The sequence below is a fragment of the Oncorhynchus masou genome, chromosome 2, assembly GCF_036934945.1.
Source record: "Oncorhynchus masou masou isolate Uvic2021 chromosome 2, UVic_Omas_1.1, whole genome shotgun sequence".
NCBI classification, from domain to species: domain Eukaryota; kingdom Metazoa; phylum Chordata; class Actinopteri; order Salmoniformes; family Salmonidae; genus Oncorhynchus; species Oncorhynchus masou.
This window is the reverse complement of record NC_088213.1, coordinates 1,994,212-2,014,487: the sequence shown is the minus strand read 5'-3', so window position 1 is coordinate 2,014,487 and position 20,276 is coordinate 1,994,212. Positions and strand designations below refer to the sequence as shown.

Below are 20,276 nucleotides of genomic sequence, written 5' to 3'. Positions count from 1 at the left end.
GAATTCTTTACAACAAAATGCACAACAAATATTCACCAAAAACCGTTGCATCTTATATGTGATGTTCGAATAACATTTACAAACAAATTGATATAAATTGTACATTTAAATCATCACTTGAGAGTATAAGAATCACTTTTGATGTACAGTGCTTGGCAACCAACAACTTACCGCTGGTTTGGTGCTTGTTCACTGGGACGATTATAACTGGAACATCCCCCCTCGTAAGCAAGCTACGCAAACCAGCCAATAAGATGCCATGTTGAGTAGGTGAAAGCAAGACAAACTCAAACCAAAAACCCATTGGCTTAACAACAAAGTGGCAAGGGGAATCACCAATATAACCATGTTACACATAGTTGAAGTGTACCTATGATGAAAATTACAGGCCTCTCATCTTTTTAAGTGGGAGAACTTGCACAATTGGTGGCTGACTAAATACTTTTTTGCCCCACTGTACATTATGAGATTATTAGTAGTTAACAGCTCGCAGATATAGAGCGGGTAGGTTACCTACATTATGAGTTTATTATGGAGAAGAGCGATATTATTAATAGTTAACAGCTCACAGATATAGAGCGGGTAGGCTACCTACATTATGAGTTTATTATGGAGAAGAGCGGAGCGGGTAGGCTACCTACATTATGAGTTTATTATGGAGAAGAGCGATATTATTAGTAGTTAACAGCTCACAGATATAGAGCGGGTAGGCTACCTACATTATGAGTTTATTATGGAGAAGAGCTGGCGGCAGGGTAGCCTAGTGGATAGACCGTTGGACTAGTAACCGGAAGGTTGCAAGTTCAAACCCCCGAGCTGACAAGGTACAAATCTGTCGTTCTGCCCCTGAACAGGCAGTAAACCCACTGTTCCCAGGCAGTCATTGAAAACAAGAATTTGTTCTTGACTGACTTGCCTGGTTAAATAAAGGTAAAATAAAAGAGCGATATTATTAATAGTTAACAGCTCACAGATATAAAGCGGGTCGGCTACCTACATTATGAGATTATTAGTAGTTAACAGCTCGCAGATATAGAGCGGGTAGGCTACCTACATTATGAGTTTATTATGGAGAAGAGCGGAGCGGGTAGGCTACCTACATTATGAGTTTATTATGGAGAAGAGCGATATTATTATTAGTTAACAGCTCGCAGATATAGAGCGGGTAGGCTACCTACATTATGAGTTTATTATGGAGAAGAGCGGAGCGGGTAGGCTACCTACATTATGAGTTTATTATGGAGAAGAGCGATATTATTATTAGTTAACAGCTCACAGATATAGAGTGGGTAGGCTACCTACATTATGAGTTTATTAGTAGTTAACAGCTCGCAGATATAGAGCGGGTAGGCTACCTACATTATGAGTTTATTATGGAGAAGAGCGATATTATTTGTATTTGTCAATCGGCAGCCAAGCATCGCTCATCATGTCACCAGAATAAGACCCTCGATATTTATTGGAAATGTGCATCAAGCTCATCACCTTCCACATTCACCACCCTGTGAAGTTCCTCATTTATTTTATCTGTAGCCTAATAAATTGCATGCTTTCCAGAGTCCTATCATTGTGTGACTCCAAGTTTATTAAATCAATATTTGCGTATCCACCTCCATTTCTCGCATAATACATTTTACAGACACAAAAAGATCCCACCATGTCGAATGAACAATATATCTGTCAGCATTAAAAAATAATAATATCGGCATTTCATGTTTACATCAGCCCTGTCATGACTTTTTTCATAGGGCAGGTCATTCATCTGCATGAAATGGTTGGATGGAAACTTGATTGGTGACGCTTAAGTGTGTTGAATATAACCGGACGGACGCCCATAAAATATACATAGCCTAATTTATTTACCGGCTGCCGGGTATTCATTCATATAAGGTCTGTCCTCGTGGTCATAACCGTCTCTCCGGTGAACCATGACGGGATACCTTAGGGTTCTGTCCTCCGTCTCGAGGTATGGATTGACGTTTACCGAAAACCCTGCTATGCTTGCGCCTGCTGCCGCCGTGTGCCAGAGTCTGCGACACAGAAACTGTGAGTCTTTAAACTAAACCAAAACTCCTCTTGCTGCTAAGGTAGCATGGTTTCACTGCACAGTCGTCCTCGCATGGAATAGATTCATCTGTTCAGAGTATACATTGCCAATGTATTTTATGTTCAAAGTTTTGGCTTTGCTACAAAGTAGTGGATGTGCAGGAGTGACCTTTGATTTGTTACGTCGTATTGTTTGTGTCACAGCAATGTGATGTCGTGGCACCATAACATATGGTGGGAACTGAGAAATTATGGGGATTTGGAATATTGTAAAAGTTCACGAACTGTGTTGAATGTAGAATGTTAAAAAAACAGAAGTAACATTGTCACATCACACATTGTAGGCGACTTCAATACATACAATTACAATTAAACAACGGTATAATGTACTGGCATACTTTATGCCTGTCTGCCAGGTGCCAAAGTCCAGACAGTATAGGAGTGTTGTTGGATACATTTAAAGGCTGGGGGGGGGGACCAGACGAACCATTAAACACATCAAGGTGGACCAGACAGTGTGTTACTGTAATAACATGTTACTGTAATGATGTGTTTAATGGTTTCAGATATTACTGTAATAACATGTTACTGTAAAAATGTGTTACTGTAATCATGTGTTACTGTAATTATGTGTTTATTGTTTAATGGTTTCAGATGTTACTGTAATGATGTGTTACATGTTTAATGGTTTCAGATGTTACTGTAATGATGTGTTACATGTTTATGGTTTCAGATGTTACTGTAATAACATGTTACTGTAATAATGTGTTTAATGGTTTTTGATGTGTTACTGTAAAAATGTGTTATGGTTTCAGATGTTACTGCAATAATGTGTAATGTTTGAAAGGTTTCAGATATTACTGTAATGTGTTTATTGGTTTCAGATGTTACTGTAATATGTTAAATGGTTTCAGATGTTACTGTAATGATGTGTTACATGTTTAATGGTTTAGATGTGTTACTGTAATAACATGTTACTGTAAAAATGTGTTTGTTCAATGGTTTCACCTGGTGTTTCCAGATGCAGCTAAACATATCAAGGTGGACCAGATGGTGAGTCACTGTAATAACATGTTTATTGGTTTCAGATTTTACTGTAATCATGTGTTACATGTTTAATGGTTTCAGATGTTACTGTAATCATGTGTTTAATGGTTTCAGATGTCACTGTAATCATGTGTTTAATAGTTTCAGATGTCACTGTAACCATGTGTTTAATGTTTAATAGTTTCAGATGTCACTGTAACCATGTGTTTAATGTTTAATGGTTTCAGATTTTACTGTAATCATGTGTTTAATACTGAATGGTTTCAGATGTCACTGTAATAATGTGTTTAATGGTTTCAGATGTCACTGTAATAATGTGTTTAATGGTTTCAGATGTCACTGTAATCATGTGTTTAATAGTTTCAGATGTCACTGTAACCATGTGTTTAATGTTTAATGGTTTCAGATTTTACTGTAATCATGTGTTTAATATTGAATGGTTTCAGATGTCACTAATAATGTGTTTAATGGTTTCAGATCTTACTGTAATCATATGTTTAATGGTTTCAAATGTTACTGTAAAAATGGTTTCATGTTTAATGGTTTTAGATACAGTTAAGCGTATCAAGGTGAACCAGCCGGTGGTGGAGATGGATGGAGATGAGATGACAAGGATCATCTGGGAGTTCATCAAGGAGAAGGTACTGTAGTACACCATGGACCTCAAACCCCTAACTCTACTGTACACCATGGACCTCTAACCCCTAACTCTACTGTACACCATGGACCTCTAACCCCGAACTATACTGTACACCATGGACCTCTAACCCCTAACTCTACTGTACACCATGGACCTCTAACCCCTAACTCTACACCATGGGCCTCTAACCCCTAGCTCTACTGTATACCATGGACCTCTAACCCCTAACTCTACACCATGGGCCTCTAACCCCTAGCTCTACTGTACACCATGGACCTTTAACCCCTAACTCTACTGTACACCATGGACCTCTAACCCCTAACTCTACTGTACACCATGGACCTCTATCCCCTAACTCTACTGTACACCATGGACCTCTAACCCCTAACTCTACACCATGGGCCTCTAACCCCTAGCTCTACTGTACACCATGGACCTTTAACCCCTAACTCTACTGTACACCATGGACTCTAACCCCTAACTCTACTGTACACCATGGACCTCTAACTCTATTGTACACCATGGACCTTTAACCCCCAACTCTACTGTACACAATGGACCTTTAACCCCTAACTCTACTCTACACCATGGACCTCTAACCCCTAACTCTACTGTACACCATGGACCTCTAACCCCTAACTCTACTGTACACCATGGACCTCTAACCCCTAACTATACTGTACACCATGGACCTCTAACCCCTAACTCTACTGTACACCATGGACCTCTAACCCCTAACTTTACTGTACACCATGGACCTCTAACCCCTAACTCTACTGTACACCATGGACCTCTAACCCCTAACTCTACACCATGGGCCTCTAACCCCTAACTCTACACCATGGACCTCTAACCCCTAGCTCTACTGTACACCATGGACCTCTAACCCCTAACTCTACACCATAGGCCTCTAACCCCTAGCTCTACTGTACACCATGGACCTTTAACCCCTAACTCTACTGTACACCATGGACCTTTAACCCCTAACTCTACTGTACACCATGGACCTCTAACCCCTAACTCTACTGTACACCATGGACCTCTAACCCCTAACTCTACACCATGGGCCTCTAACCCCTAGCTCTACTGTACACCATGGACCTTTAACCCCTAACTCTACTGTACACCATGGACCTCTAACTCTATTGTACACCATGGACCTTTAACCCCCAACTCTACTGTACACAATGGACCTTTAACCCCTAACTCTACTCTACACCATGGACCTCTAACCCCTAACTCTACTGTACACCATGGACCTCTAACCCCTAACTCTACTGTACACCATGGACCTCTAACCCCTAACTATACTGTACACCATGGACCTCTAACCCCTAACTCTACTGTACACCATGGACCTCTAACCCCTAACTCTACTGTACACCATGGACCTCTAACCCCTAACTATACTGTACACCATGGACCTCTAACCCCTAACTCTACTGTACACCATGGACCTCTAACCCCTAACTCTACTGTACACCATGGACCTCTAACCCCTAGCTCTACTGTACACCATGGACCTCTAACCCCTAGCTCTACTGTACACCATGGACCTCTAACCCCTAACTCTACTGTACACCATGGACCTCTAACCCCTAACTTTACTGTACACCATGGACCTCTAACCCCTAACTCTACACCATGGGCCTCTAACCCCTAACTCTACACCATGGACCTCTAACCCCTAGCTCTACTGTACACCATGGACCTCTAACCCCTAACTCTACACCATAGGCCTCTAACCCCTAGCTCTACTGTACACCATGGACCTTTAACCCCTAACTCTACTGTACACCATGGACCTTTAACCCCTAACTCTACTGTACACCATGGACCTCTAACCCCTAACTCTACTGTACACCATGGACCTCTAACCCCTAACTCTACACCATGGGCCTCTAACCCCTAGCTCTACTGTACACCATGGACCTTTAACCCCTAACTCTACTGTACACCATGGACCTCTAACACCTAACTCTACTGTACACCATGGACCTTTAACCCCTAACTCTACTGTACACCATGGACCTCTAACCCCTAACTCTACTGTACACCATGGACCTCTAACCCCTAACTCTACTGTACACCATGGACCTCTAACCCCTAACTCTACTGTACACCATGGACCTCTAACCCCTAACTCTACTGTACACCATGGACCTCTAACCCCTAACTCTACACCATGGACCTCTAACCCCTAACTCTACACCATGGGCCTCTAACCCCTAGCTCTACTGTACACCATGGACCTTTAACCCCTAACTCTACTGTACACCATGGACCTCTAACCCCTAACTCTACTGTACACCATGGACCTCTAACTCTATTGTACACCATGGACCTTTAACCCCCAACTCTACTGTACACAATGGACCTTTAACCCCTAACTCTACTCTACACCATGGACCTCTAACCCCTAACTCTACTGTACACCATGGACCTCTAACCCCTAACTCTACTGTACACCATGGACCTCTAACCCCTAACTATACTGTACACCATGGACCTCTAACCCCTAACTCTACTGTACACCATGGACCTCTAACCCCTAACTCTACTGTACACCATGGACCTCTAACCCCTAGCTCTACTGTACACCATGGACCTCTAACCCCTAACTCTACTGTACACCATGGACCTCTAACCCCTAACTTTACTGTACACCATGGACCTCTAACCCCTAACTCTACTGTACACCATGGACCTCTAACCCCTAACTCTACACCATGGGCCTCTAACCCCTAACTCTACACCATGGACCTCTAACCCCTAGCTCTACTGTACACCATGGACCTCTAACCCCTAACTCTACACCATAGGCCTCTAACCCCTAGCTCTACTGTACACCATGGACCTTTAACCCCTAACTCTACTGTACACCATGGACCTTTAACCCCTAACTCTACTGTACACCATGGACCTCTAACCCCTAACTCTACTGTACACCATGGACCTCTAACCCCTAACTCTACTGTACACCATGGACCTCTAACCCCTAACTCTACTGTACACCATGGACCTCTAACCCCTAACTCTACTGTACACCATGGACCTCTAACCCCTAACTCTACTGTACACCATGGACCTCTAACCCCTAACTCTACTGTACACCATGGACCTCTAACCCCTAACTCTACTGTACACCATGGACCTCTAACCCCTAACTCTACTGTACACCATGGATCTCTAACCCCTAACTCTAACACTACATATCTACAATACAAAATGTATAATACTGCCATACAACAATATTACCATTTACCTGTGTGTAGAGTTTGTGTGCTAGCGCTTGTATGCATGTCTGTATCTTTGTGTGTGTTTCTCTTCACAGTCCCTGCTTCTCCATAAGGTCTATTTTTACCTTTAAAAAAACATCTGATTCTACTGCTTGGATCAGTTACCTGATGTGGAATAGAGTTCCATATAGTCATGGCTCTATGTTGTACTGTGTGCCTCCCATAGTCTGTTCTGAACTTGTGAAGAGACCTCTGGTGGCATGTCTTGTGGGGCATGCATGAATGTCCGAGCTGTGTGCTAATAGGTCAAATCAAATCAAATCAAATTTTATTTGTCACATACACATGGTTAGCAGATGTTAATGCGAGTGTAGCGAAATGCTTGTGCTTCTAGTTCCGACAATGCAGTAATAACCAACAAGTAATCTAACTAACAATTCCAAAACTACTGTCTTATACACAAGTGTAAGGGGATAAAGAATATGTACATAAAGATATATGAATGAGTGATGGTACAGAGCAGCATAGGCAAGATACAGTAGATGGTATCGAGTACAGTATATACATATGAGATGAGTATGTAAACAAAGTGGCATAGTTAAAGTGGCTAGTGATACATGTATTACATAAAGATGCAGTGGATGATATAGAGTACAGTATATACGTATACATATGAGATGAATAATGTAGGGTATGTACACATTATATTAGGTAGCATTGTTTAAAGTGGCTAGTGATATATATTTTACATAATTTCCCAACAATTCCCATTATTAAAGTGGCTGGAGTTGAGTCAGTGTGTTGGCAGCAGCCACTCAATGTTAGTGGTTGCTGTTTAACAGTCTGATGGCCTTGAGATAGAAGCTGTTTTTCAGTCTCTCGGTCCCAGCTTTGATGCACCTGTACTGACCTCGCCTTCTGGATGATAACGGGGTGAACAGGCAGTGGCTCGGGTGGTTGTTGTCCTTGATGATCTTTATGGCCTTCCTGTAACATCGGGTGGTGTAGGTGTCCTGGAGGGCAGGTAGTTTGCCCCCGGTGATGCGTTGTGCAGACCTCACTACCCTCTGGAGAGCCTTACGGTTGTGGGCGGAGCAGTTGCCGTACCAGGCGGTGATACAGCCCACCAGGATGCTCTCGATTGTGCATCTGTAGAAGTTTGTGAGTGCTTTTGGTGACAAGCCAAATTTCTTCAGCCTCCTGAGGTTGAAGAGGCGCTGCTGCGCCTTCTTCACGATGCTGTCTGTGTGGGTGGACCAATTCAGTTTGTCTGTGATGTGTATGTCGAGGAATTTAAAACTTACTACCCTCTCCACTACTGTTCCATCGATGTGGATAGGGGGGTGTTCCCTCTGCTGTTTCCTGAAGTCCACAATCAACAGCCGGATGAGCTCTATGCAAGGGGATGTGTCTTTCTGCATTAGGCAAATGGTGGTCACACTAGATACTGACTGGTTTTCTGATCCACGCCTCTACTTTTATTAAAACGCTATCTGTGACCAACAGATACATATCTGTATTCCCAGTCATGTTAAATCAATTTCCTTATTTGAACTGTAACTCATATAAAGCCAACTCCTAGGAACCCAAAGGTTGCGAGTTCGAATCTCATCATGGACAACTTTAGCATTTTAGCTAATCAGAAACTTTTTTGTTGTTGCTATTTTTGAACTCCTTTTAACCTTTTAACCTAACTCCTAAATCTAACCTAACCCCTAACCCCAGCTAATGTTAGCCAGTTAGTGAATATTAGCTAGATGGAATTCAAATCATACAGGATGTTACGAATTATAATTCATACAATATGTTCCGAATTTGGTAAACGTACACTTGCTGACAGGTGTATAAAATCGAGCACACAGCCATGCAATCTCCATAGACACTCATTGGTAGTAGAATGTCCCGTACTGAAGTGTTCAGTGACTTTTAGCAACAGGTGTGGCTGAAATAGCTGAATCCACTAATTTGAAGGCGTGTCCACATACTTTTGGTCAGATAGTGTACATTTAGCAAATTTGTAACATAAAATACAAAGAAACGGGCGCTCTCTTAACAACAGTCTATTCCTAGGATGCGTGAATTTCAAGTTTGGGGAAGCTACAATTTATCCTACCATTTCTACCGATCTGTTTGCCAGTTATGATTTTCATATGCACATATTTGTGAAACAATTTAATTTCAATTATAACGTATTCATTTCTCATGTGGTTAATAATACAAATCAGGATTAAAATGATAAAAATCAAAAAATGCGAGACCAACAGCCTCTGCCATAATAAATATTATGGACACATTGATTCACTGTGAGCCATTGGCGGCTAAAGAAATGAGAGATGGCCAATGTAGCAGTAGGCCTATAACTTCCATTGTCAACTAAGTAAAAATACATAAATCCGAAAAAATATCCTGATGAAAATGCAGGTTCTTTCAATTGCATTCATCTCTCTACACCGCCTGTCTGCCTCCCTCTCTTTCTATTTGTCTTGACTTGAGCTATCACTACTGAAGTGTAACAAGGTAGCCTATCAAAACAATCAACTGGGTCTTGCCCAATGACTGTATATATGAAGCTCTGGCCAAAGATGTTGCTTACAAACTTGCAACAATGTATCAACTAGCCTATTCAGAGCCCTCAGTTTCCCACCAGTGAGGTCTGGACAGACAGCTGTTTTTGTGCAAAAGGAAATGTTGAGGTATTTTATGACGTTCCACTCGATATATTGTATACTGTGGATTGTTTCAAATCACAAGCCTGTAGGTCTATATACCAAGCCTGTAGGTCTATATACCAAGCCTGTAGGTCTATATACCAAGCCTGTAGGTCCATATACCAAGCCTGTAGGTCTATATACCAAGCCTGTAGGTCTATATACCAAGCCTTCGACATGGGCAGTGTGTGTGGCAAGCCTGTAGGTCTATATACCAAGCCTGTAGGTCTATATACCAAGCCTGTAGGTCTATATACCAAGCCTGTAGGTCTATATACCAAGCCTGTAGGTCTATATACCAAGCCTGTAGGTCCATATACCAAGCCTGTAGGTCTATATACCAAGCCTGTAGGTCTATATACCAAGCCTGTAGGTCTATATACCAAGCCTGTAGGTCTATATACCAAGCCTGTTGGTCTATATACCAAGCCTGTAGGTCTATATACCAAGCCTGTAGGTCTATATACCAAGCCTTCGACATGGGCAGTCTGTGTGGCAAGCCTGTAGGTCTATATACCAAGCCTGTTGGTCTATATACCAAGCCTGTAGGTCCATATACCAAGCCTGTAGGTCCATATACCAAGCCTGTAGGTCTATATACCAAGCCTGTAGGTCTATATACCAAGCCTGTAGGTCTATATACCAAGCCTGTAGGTCTATATACCAAGCCTGTAGGTCCATATACCAAGCATGTAGGTCTATATACCAAGCCTTCGACATGGGCAGTGTGTGTGGCAAGCCTGTAGGTCTATATACCAAGCCTGTAGGTCTATATACCAAGCCTGTAGGTCTATATACCAAGCCTGTAGGTCTATATACCAAGCCTGTAGGTCCATATACCAAGCCTGTTGGTCCATATACCAAGCCTGTAGGTCTATATACCAAGCCTGTAGGTCTATATACCAAGCCAGTAGGTCTATATACCAAGCCTGTAGGTCTATATACCAAGCCTGTAGGTCCATATACCAAGCCTGTAGGTCTATATACCAAGCATGTAGGTCTATATACCAAGCCTTCGACATGGGCAGTGTGTGTGGCAAGCCTGTAGGTCTATATACCAAGCCTGTAGGTCTATATACCAAGCCTGTAGGTCTATATACCAAGCCTGTAGGTCTATATACCAAGCCTGTAGGTCTATATACCAAGCCTGTAGGTCTATATACCAAGCATGTAGGTCTATATACCAAGCCTTCGACATGGGCAGTGTGTGTGGCAAGCCTGTAGGTCTATATACCAAGCCTGTTGGTCTATATACCAAGCCTGTAGGTCTATATACCAAGCCTGTAGGTCTATATACCAAGCCTGCGACATGGGCAGTGTGTGTGGCAAGCCTGTAGGTCTATATACCAAGCCTGTAGGTCCATATACCAAGCCTGTAGGTCTATATACCAAGCATGTAGGTCTATATACCAAGCCTTCGACATGGGCAGTGTGTGTGGCAAGCCTGTAGGTCTATATACCAAGCCTGTAGGTCTATATACCAAGCCTGTAGGTCTATATACCAAGCCTGTAGGTCTATATACCAAGCCTGTTGGTCTATATACCAAGCCTGTAGGTCAATATACCAAGCCTGTAGGTCTATATACCAAGCCTGTAGGTCTATATACCAAGCCTGCGACATGGGCAGTGTGCGTGGCAAGCCTGTAGGTCTATATACCAAGCCTGTTGGTCTATATACCAAGCCTGTAGGTCTATATACCAAGCCTGTAGGTCTATATACCAAGCCTGCGACATGGGCAGTGTGTGTGGCAAGCCTGTAGGTCTATATACCAAGCCTGTAGGTCCATATACCAAGCCTGCGACATGGGCAGTGTGTGTGGCAAGCCTGTAGGTCTATATACCAAGCCTGTAGGTCTATATACCAAGCCTGCGACATGGGCAGTGTGTGTGGCAAGCCTGTAGGTCTATATACCAAGCCTGTAGGTCCATATACCAAGCCTGTAGGTCTATATACCAAGCATGTAGGTCTATATACCAAGCCTTCGACATGGGCAGTGTGTGTGGCAAGCCTGTAGGTCTATATACCAAGCCTGTAGGTCTATATACCAAGCCTGTAGGTCTATATACCAAGCCTGTAGGTCTATATACCAAGCCTGTAGGTCTATATACCAAGCCTGTAGGTCTATATACCAAGCCTGTAGGTCTATATACCAAGCCTGTAGGTCTATATACCAAGCCTGTAGGTCTATATACCAAGCCTGCGACATGGGCAGTGTGCGTGGCAAGCCTGTAGGTCTATATACCAAGCCTGTTGGTCTATATACCAAGCCTGTAGGTCTATATACCAAGCCTGTAGGTCTATATACCAAGCCTGCGACATGGGCAGTGTGCGTGGCAATAGGCCTCGCTGATTATTGAGATGCAGCTGTCTGTGAAAAGCAATGCATCTAAAATATGAATGAAGATGATATGCCTTCAGTATCATTTGAAATGTTGAGATGAGAAGAAGAGGAGGGTTGTAAGCGAAGATATTGGTGCTTCTCTTTCCAGAATGTGTTCATATCTCCAGAATGTGTTCATATCTCCAGAATGTGTTCATATCTCCAGAATGTGTTCATATCTCCAGAATGTGTTCGTATCTCCAGAATGTGTTCGTATCTCCAGAATGTGTTCGTATCTCCAGAATGTGTTCGTATCTCCAGAATGTGTTCGTATCTCCAGAATGTGCTCGTATCTCCAGAATGTGCTCGTATCTCCAGAATGCGTTGAGCTGTCTCCCCCTAATTCTTGCGCATTCATTGTTTTATTGTGTTAATTGTTTGCCCTTTGATTGATTATTTTGATCAATTCCCCATTACATATGTCACCAGTAGTAAATGTACCCTTAATCCCCGTAATTTGGTTACATACATTTCTGTTAATGCATGAATTAATTAGTCCTACAGTCATTTACTGTGAAGTCAGAGTGGAAAGGATGTTTGCAGAGTTCATAACCTGCTACACTTGTGAGAAACAAGTTTTGGTTTATTTCATACCATAGTTTATGAGTGTGGTCAATATTTTCCTTGTTTTTTTTTTGCAAGGAGCACTCCATGTGAACAATGAGCATGTGTCTGGTTTCTCTGCTCTGTTGAGAGAGCACACACATTAGCATGCATAGGCTAACTGGATGTCTGCTTTTTGATTGTCTTTACTCACCACCATGAACATGCTGAGGTTCCCAGCCATTTTTTTATTTACCTCACAAAGTCAATGAAGTCTGTTTATTTTTATCCATTATGAATGATTATAGTTCCTCGCAGTATTTGAAAAATTGTTCCAACACTCTCCCCTCAAATAATCACCAGACCTCGGTGTGAAAGAGAAAAATGTTATGCTCTGAGCTTTAAAAGAAGCTGATGATCCTCTGTGGCTATGCAAAAGTATGTGGACACCTCTTCAAATTAGTGGAATCGGCTATTTCAGCCACACCTGTTGCTGACAGGTTTATAAAATCGAGCACACAGTCATGCAATCTCCATAGACAAACATTGGCTGTAGAATGGCCTTACTGAAGAGCTCAGTGACTTTCAACATAGCACCATCATAGGATGCAACCTTTCCAACAAGTCAGTTTGTCAAATGTCTGCCCTGCTAGAGCTGCCCCGGTCAACTGTAAGGGCTGTTATTGTGAAGTGGAAACATCTGGGAGCAACAGCACCTCAGCCGTGGTCACAAGCTCACCGAATGGGATCGCTGAGGTGCATAAAAACTGTCTGTTCTCTGTTGCAAACACTCACTACCGAGTTCCAGACTGCCTCTGGAAGCAACGTCAAGCACATTAACTGTTAATCGGGAGCTTCATGAGCAGCTGCACACAAGCCTAAGATCACCATGCGCAATGCCAAGCGTCGGCTGGAGTGGTGTAAAGCTCGCTGCCATTGGATTCCTTCGCAGTGGAAACGCTTTTTCTGGAGTGATGAATCACCATCTGGCAGTCCGACGAACGAATCTGGATTTGGCAGATGTCAGGAGAACGCTGCCTGCCCGAATGCAACGTGTCAACTGTAAAGTTTGGTGTAGGAGGAATAATGGTCTGGGCTGTTTTTCATGGTTCGGGCTATGCCACTTAGTTCCAGTGAACATATATTTTTATTTTTACCCCCCTTTTCAATCTTGTGTCAGAGGTGAAGGTGGAGTCATGCGTTCCGTTCAACTGGTGACTGAGGTGAGCCTGCAGGCGCCTAGCCCGCCACAAGGAGTCATTATAGCGTGATTAGCCAAGTAAAGCCCCCTGGCCAAACCCTCCCCTAACCTGGATGATGCTAGGCCAATTGTGTGCCGTCCTATGGGACTCCCGTCCACGGCCGGTTGTGGCACAGCCCGGGAATGAACCCAGGTCTGTAGTAACGCCTCAGATCTGTAGCTGCGCCACTCGGGAGGCCCCAGTAAAGGGAAATCTTAACGCTACAGAATACAACGACATTCTAGACAATTCTGTGCTTCCATCTTTGGCAACAGTTTGAGGAAGGCCATTTCCTGTTTCAGCATGACAATGCCCTGTGCACAAAGCGAGATCCATACAGAAATTGTTTATAGATCTGTGTGGAAGAACTTGACTGGCCTGCACAGAGCCCTGACCTCAACCCAATCGAAAACCTTTAGGATGAATTGGAACGCCAACTGCGAGCCAGACCTAATTGCCCAACATTAGTGCCCGACCTCACTAATGCTCTTGTGGCTGAATGATAGCAAGTCCTTGCAACATTGTTCCAACATCTAGTGGAAAGCCTTCCCAGAAGAGTGGAGGCTATTATAGCTGCAAAGGGGGGACCAACTCCATATTAAAGCCTTCCCAGAAGAGTAGAGGCTGTTATAGCTGCAAAGGGGGGACCAACTCCATATTAAAGCCTTCCCAGAAGAGTGGAGGCTGTTATAGCTGCAAAGGGGGGACCAACTCCATATTAAAGCCTTCCCAGAAGAGTGGAGGCTGTTATAGCTGCAATGGGGGGACCAACTCCATATTAAAGCCTTCCCAGAAGAGTGGAGGCTGTTATAGCTGCAATGGGGGACCAACTCCATATTAAAGCCTTCCCAGAAGAGTGGAGGCTGTTATAGCTGCAAAGGGGGACCAACTCCATATTAAAGCCTTCCCAGAAGAGTGGAGGCTGTTATAGCTGCAATGGGGGGACCAACTCCATATTAAAGCCTTCCCAGAAGAGTGGAGGCTGTTATAGCTGCAAAGGGGGGACCAACTCCATATTAAAGCCTTCCCAGAAGAGTGGAGGCTGTTATAGCTGCAATGGGGGGACCAACTCCATATTAAAGCCTTCCCAGAAGAGTAGAGGCTGTTATAGCTGCAAAGGGGGGACCAACTCCATATTAAAGCCTTCCCAGAAGAGTGGAGGCTGTTATAGCTGCAAAGGGGGGACCAACTCCATATTAAAGCCTTCCCAGAAGAGTGGAGGCTGTTATAGCTGCAAAGGGGGGACCAACTCCATATTAAAGCCTTCCCAGAAGAGTGGAGGCTGTTATAGCTGCAAAGGGGGGACCAACTCCATATTAAAGCCTTCCCAGAAGAGTGGAGGCTGTTATAGCTGCAATGGGGGGGACCAACTCCATATTACTTTTGGTCATGTAGTGTTATTTTTAGTGATTTTATTTATTTCTGTATAGACCGGAGTAATTATATAATTTTGGCAACTGTATTTCATTTTACTTTGCAGGCACCCCAACCAAACACATATACCCACTCCTCTCCTCTCCTCCATCCTCATTAAATGTGTTGTATTGTTCCAGCTGGTCCTGTCTAACGTGGACGTGGAGCTGAAGTATTATGACCTTGGTCTGCCGTGCCGCAACCAGACAGACGACCAGGTCACCATTGACTCGGCCATCGCCACCATGAAGTACAACGTGGCTGTCAAGTGTGCCACCATCACCCCGGATGAAGCCAGAGTCGATGGTATCTACTTTAATCACAGAAATACATTCTCTGGTTAGAAATAAATCATACATCCACAAGATGGATATTTGAATCCCAGGGGATAATACTTATTCAAGTGTTTCTATAAATATTTGTTTGACCATGGTTTCAGTGTCAGGAGGTAGATCAGTACTGCAGTTTGACAGTTAACAGCTTAACTCCCGTCAGGCCTTCATCCATGACCCTTACTCCTCAGAGGAAGAGTCAGGGTTAGATAGATAGTTAGTTACCTGGGCTAGATGTAGTAAGGTCAGGGTTAGGTAGATAGTTACCTGGGCTAGGTGTAGTAGGGTTAGATATACACTACCGTTCAAAAGTTTGGGGTCACTTAGAAATGTCCTTGTTTTTTTTTAAAGAAAAGCACTTTTTTTAATCTATTGAAATAACATCAAATTTATCAGAAATTCAGTCTAGACATTGTTAATGTTGTAAATAACTATTGTAGCTGGAAACGGCTGATTTTTTTATGGAACATCTACATAGGCGCACAGAGGCCCATTATCAGCAACCATCACTCCTGTGTTCCAATGCCACGTTGTGTTAGCTAATCCAAGTTTATCCTTTTAAAAGGCTAATTGATCATTAGAAAACCCTTTTCCAATTACGTTAGCACAGCTGAAACTGTTGTTTTGATTAAAGAAGCAATACAACTGGCCTTCTTTAGACTAGTTAAGTATCTGGAGCATCAGCATTTGTGGGTTCGATTACTGGCTCAAAATGGCCAGAAACAAAGCACTTTCTTCTGAAACTCGTCAGTCTATTTTTGATCTCAGAAATGAAGGCTATTCCATGCGAGAAATTGCCAAGAACTGAAGATCTTGTACAATGCAATACAATACTATTCCCTTCACAGAACAGCACAAACTGGCCCTAACCAGAATAGAAAGAGGAGTGGGAGGCCCCGGTGCACAACTGAGCAAGAGGACAAGTACATTAGAGTGTCTAGTTTGAGAAACAGACGCCTCACGTCCTCAACTGGCAGCTTCATTAAATAGTACCCGCAAAACACCAGTCTCTACGTCAACAGTGAAGAGGTGACTCCGGGATGATAGTTGTAGTGTATAGTTACCTGGGCTAGATGTAGTATGGTCAGGGTTAGACAGGTTAGATAGATAGTTAGTTACCTGGGATAGATGTAGTAAGGTCAGGGTTAGATAGTTAGTTAGTTAGTTAGTTACCTGGGCTAGGTGTAGTAAGGTCAGGGTTAGATAGTTGGTTAGTTAGTTACCTGGGCTAGGTGTAGCTGGGTTAGATATATAGTTACCTGGGCTAGATGTAGTAAGGTCAGGGTTAGAGTTATGGTTAGGTCTAATAGGTTAACTCAGGCCTCCATCTCTAACCCTAACAGAGTTCAAGCTGAAGAAGATGTGGAAGAGTCCCAACGGAAGCATCAGGAACATTCTGGGCGGAACCGTCTTCCGAGAGCCGATCATCTGCAAGAACATTCCCCGTCTGGTCCCTGGTTGGACGCAGCCAATAACGATCGGCAGACACGCCTTTGGTGACCAGGTAGATAAGTAACATACAATACGTGTTTTAGATTAGATTTGTATTCAATCACAGAGCATGTGAGGAATGTTCTGTTGATGATGTTTGTTGTTGTGTTGTTCCACAGTACAGAGCCACAGACTTTGTGATCACCAAGCCAGGGAAGTTTAAGATGGTGTTCACCCCAGCTGACGGCAGCAAGGGGAGTGAGTGGGAGGTCTTTGACTTCGTCTCAGGAGGCTGTGGGTTGGGCATGTACAATACTGATGAGGTGAGCAGGCTGTATATTACACTTTATTTTCCATCAAAGGAATGAAATTTGCCTTTGACATTAAAGAACATAAACTGAGCAAAAATATAAACGCAACATGTAAAGTGTTGGTCCCATGTTTTATGAGCTGAAATAAAAGATCTCAGAAATGTTCTCTATGCACAAAAAGCTTATTTCTCTCAAATTTGGTGGACAAATGTGTTTACATCCCCGTTAGTGAGCTCTTCTCCTTTGCCAAGATAATCCATCTACCTGACAGGTGTGGAAAATAAAGAAGCTGATTAAACGGCATAATCATTACACAGGTGCACCTTGTGCTGGAGACAATTAAAGGCCACTTTAAAATGTGCACTTTTGTCACACAACACAATGCCACAGAGCGTGCAATTGGCATGCTGACTGCAGGAATGTTGCCAGGGAATTTAATGTTAATTTCTCTACCATAAGCCTCCTCCAACATCGGTTTAGAGAATTTGGCAGTACATTCAACCGGCCTCATAACCGCAGACCACGTGTAAACCACGGCAGCCCAGGACCTTCACATCCGGCTTCATCACCAGCTGGATCATCTGAGACCAGCCAGACGGACAGATGATGAAACTGTGGGTTTGCACCACTGAAGAATTTCTGCACAAACTGTTAGAAACGTCTCAGGGAAGCTCATCTTGTGCTCGTCGTCCTCACCAGGGTTTTGACCTGACTGCAGTTCGGCGTCGTAACCGACTTCAGTGGGCAAATGCTCATCTTCGATGGCCACTGGCACGCTGGAGAAGTGTGCTCTTCAGGGATGATTCCCGGTTTGAACTGTACCAGGCAACTGGTAGTGTTTTGTGGGCCAGCGGTTTGCTGATGTCAATGTTGTGAACAGAATGCCCCATGGTGGCGGTGGGCTTATGGTATGGGCAGGCATAAGCTATGGACAATGAACACAATTGCATTTTATTGATGGAAATTTGAATGCACAGAGATACCGTGACTAGATCCTGAGGTCCATTGTCTTGTTATTCATCCTCCACGATCACCTTATGTTTCAGTATGATAATGTACAGCCTGTTTGTCCTGTCCATCACCTTCATGTTTCAGCATGATAATGTACAGCCTGTTTGTCCTGTCCATCACCTCATGTTTCAGTATGATAATGTACAGCCTGTTTGTCCTGTCCATCACCTCATGTTTCAGTATGATAATGTACAGCCTGTTTGTCCTGTCCATCACCTCATGTTTCAGTATGATAATGTACAGCCTGTTTGTCCTGTCCATCACCTCATGTTTCAGTATGATAATGTACAGCCTGTTTGTCCTGTCCATCACCTCATGTTTCAGCATGATAATGTACAGCCTGTTTGTCCTGTCCATCACCTCATGTTTCAGTATGATAATGTACAGCCTGTTTGTCCTGTCCATCACCTCATGTTTCAGTATGATAATGTACAGCCTGTTTGTCCTGTCCATCACCTCATGTTTCAGTATGATAATGTACAGCCTGTTTGTCCTGTCCATCACCTCATGTTTCAGCATGATAATGTACAGCCTGTTTGTCCTGTCCATCACCTCATGTTTCAGTATGATAATGTACAGCCTGTTTGTCCTGTCCATCACCTCATGTTTCAGTATGATAATGTACAGCCTCTTTGTCCTGTCCAGTCCATCACAGGGTTCTAATAGTGTTCTCTGCCATGTCCAGTCCATCACAGGGTTCTAATAGTGTTCTCTGCCATGTCCAGTCCATCACAGGGTTCTAATAGTGTTCTCTGCCATGTCCAGTCCATCACAGGGTTCTAATAGTGTTCTGTCTGTCCTGTCCAGTCTATCACAGGGTTCTAATAGTGTTCTGTCTGTCCTGTCCAGTCCATCACATTGATCTAATACTGTTGTCTGTCATGTCCAGTCTATCACAGGGTTCTAATAGTGTTCTGTCTGTCCTGTCCAGTCTATCACAGGGTTCTAATAGTGTTCTGTCTGTCCTGTCCACTCCATCACATTGATCTAATACTGTTGTCTGTCATGTCCAGTCTATCACAGGGTTCTAATAGTGTTCTGTCTGTCATGTCCACTCCATCACATTGATCTAATACTGTTGTCTGTCATGTCCAGTCCATCACAGGGTTTGCCCACAGCTGTTTCCAGTATGCCATCAATAAGAGGTGGCCTCTATACATGAGCACTAAGAACACCATCCTTAAGTACTACGACGGACGCTTCAAGGATATCTTCCAGGAGATCTTTGAGGAGTAAGACATTCAACTGGCAGCCTACAGTATAGAGTTGCACTGCATTCCACATTTATACTATTCTAGATATAGACTATACCTAACTACTGTAGATATAGTCTATTCACCATATCTATAACTAACTAGATATAGTCTATTCACCATATTTATAACTAGATATAGTCTATTCACCATATTTATAACTAGATATAGTCTATTCACCATATTTATAACTAGATATAGTCTATTCACCATATTTAAAACTAGATATAGTCTATTCACCATATTTATAACTAGATATAGTCTATTCACCATATCTATAACTAACTAGATATAGTCTATTCACCATATTTATAACTAGATATAGTCTATTCACCATATTTAAAACTAGATATAGTCTATTCACCATATTTATAACTAGATATAGTCTATTCACCATATTTATAACTAGATATAGTCTATTCACCATATTTATAACTAGATATAGTCTATTCACCATATTTATAACTAGATATAGTCTATTCACCATATTTATAACTAGATATAGTCTATTCACCATATTTATAACTAGATATAGTCTATTGACCATATTTATAACTAGATATAGTCTGTTCACCATATCTATAACTAACTAGATATAGTCTATTCACCATATTTATAACTAGATATAGTCTATTCACCATATTTATAACTAGATATAGTCTATTCACCATATTTATAAC

At 42.7% G+C, this 20,276-nt stretch overlaps 1 protein-coding gene across 2 annotated transcripts in view; it reads left to right on the top strand.

The window, feature by feature from the left end:
- The first annotated feature begins 1,718 nt into the window (after positions 1-1,718).
- Positions 1,719-20,276, top strand: part of LOC135554365 (isocitrate dehydrogenase [NADP], mitochondrial-like) — a 45,714-nt gene continuing 27,156 nt past the window's right edge. Inside the window, exons 1-6 of one of the 2 annotated variants that reach the window (XM_064986647.1) lie at positions 1,719-2,046; positions 3,643-3,734; positions 15,399-15,564; positions 16,934-17,094; positions 17,201-17,344; positions 19,439-19,575. In XM_064986647.1, the coding sequence (XP_064842719.1) occupies positions 1,929-2,046; positions 3,643-3,734; positions 15,399-15,564; positions 16,934-17,094; positions 17,201-17,344; positions 19,439-19,575 (818 nt within the window). In that variant the 5' untranslated portion in view covers positions 1,719-1,928. The remainder of the gene's footprint in view (positions 2,047-3,642; positions 3,735-15,398; positions 15,565-16,933; positions 17,095-17,200; positions 17,345-19,438; positions 19,576-20,276) is intronic. The other variant, XM_064986639.1, reaches the window with a different exon arrangement.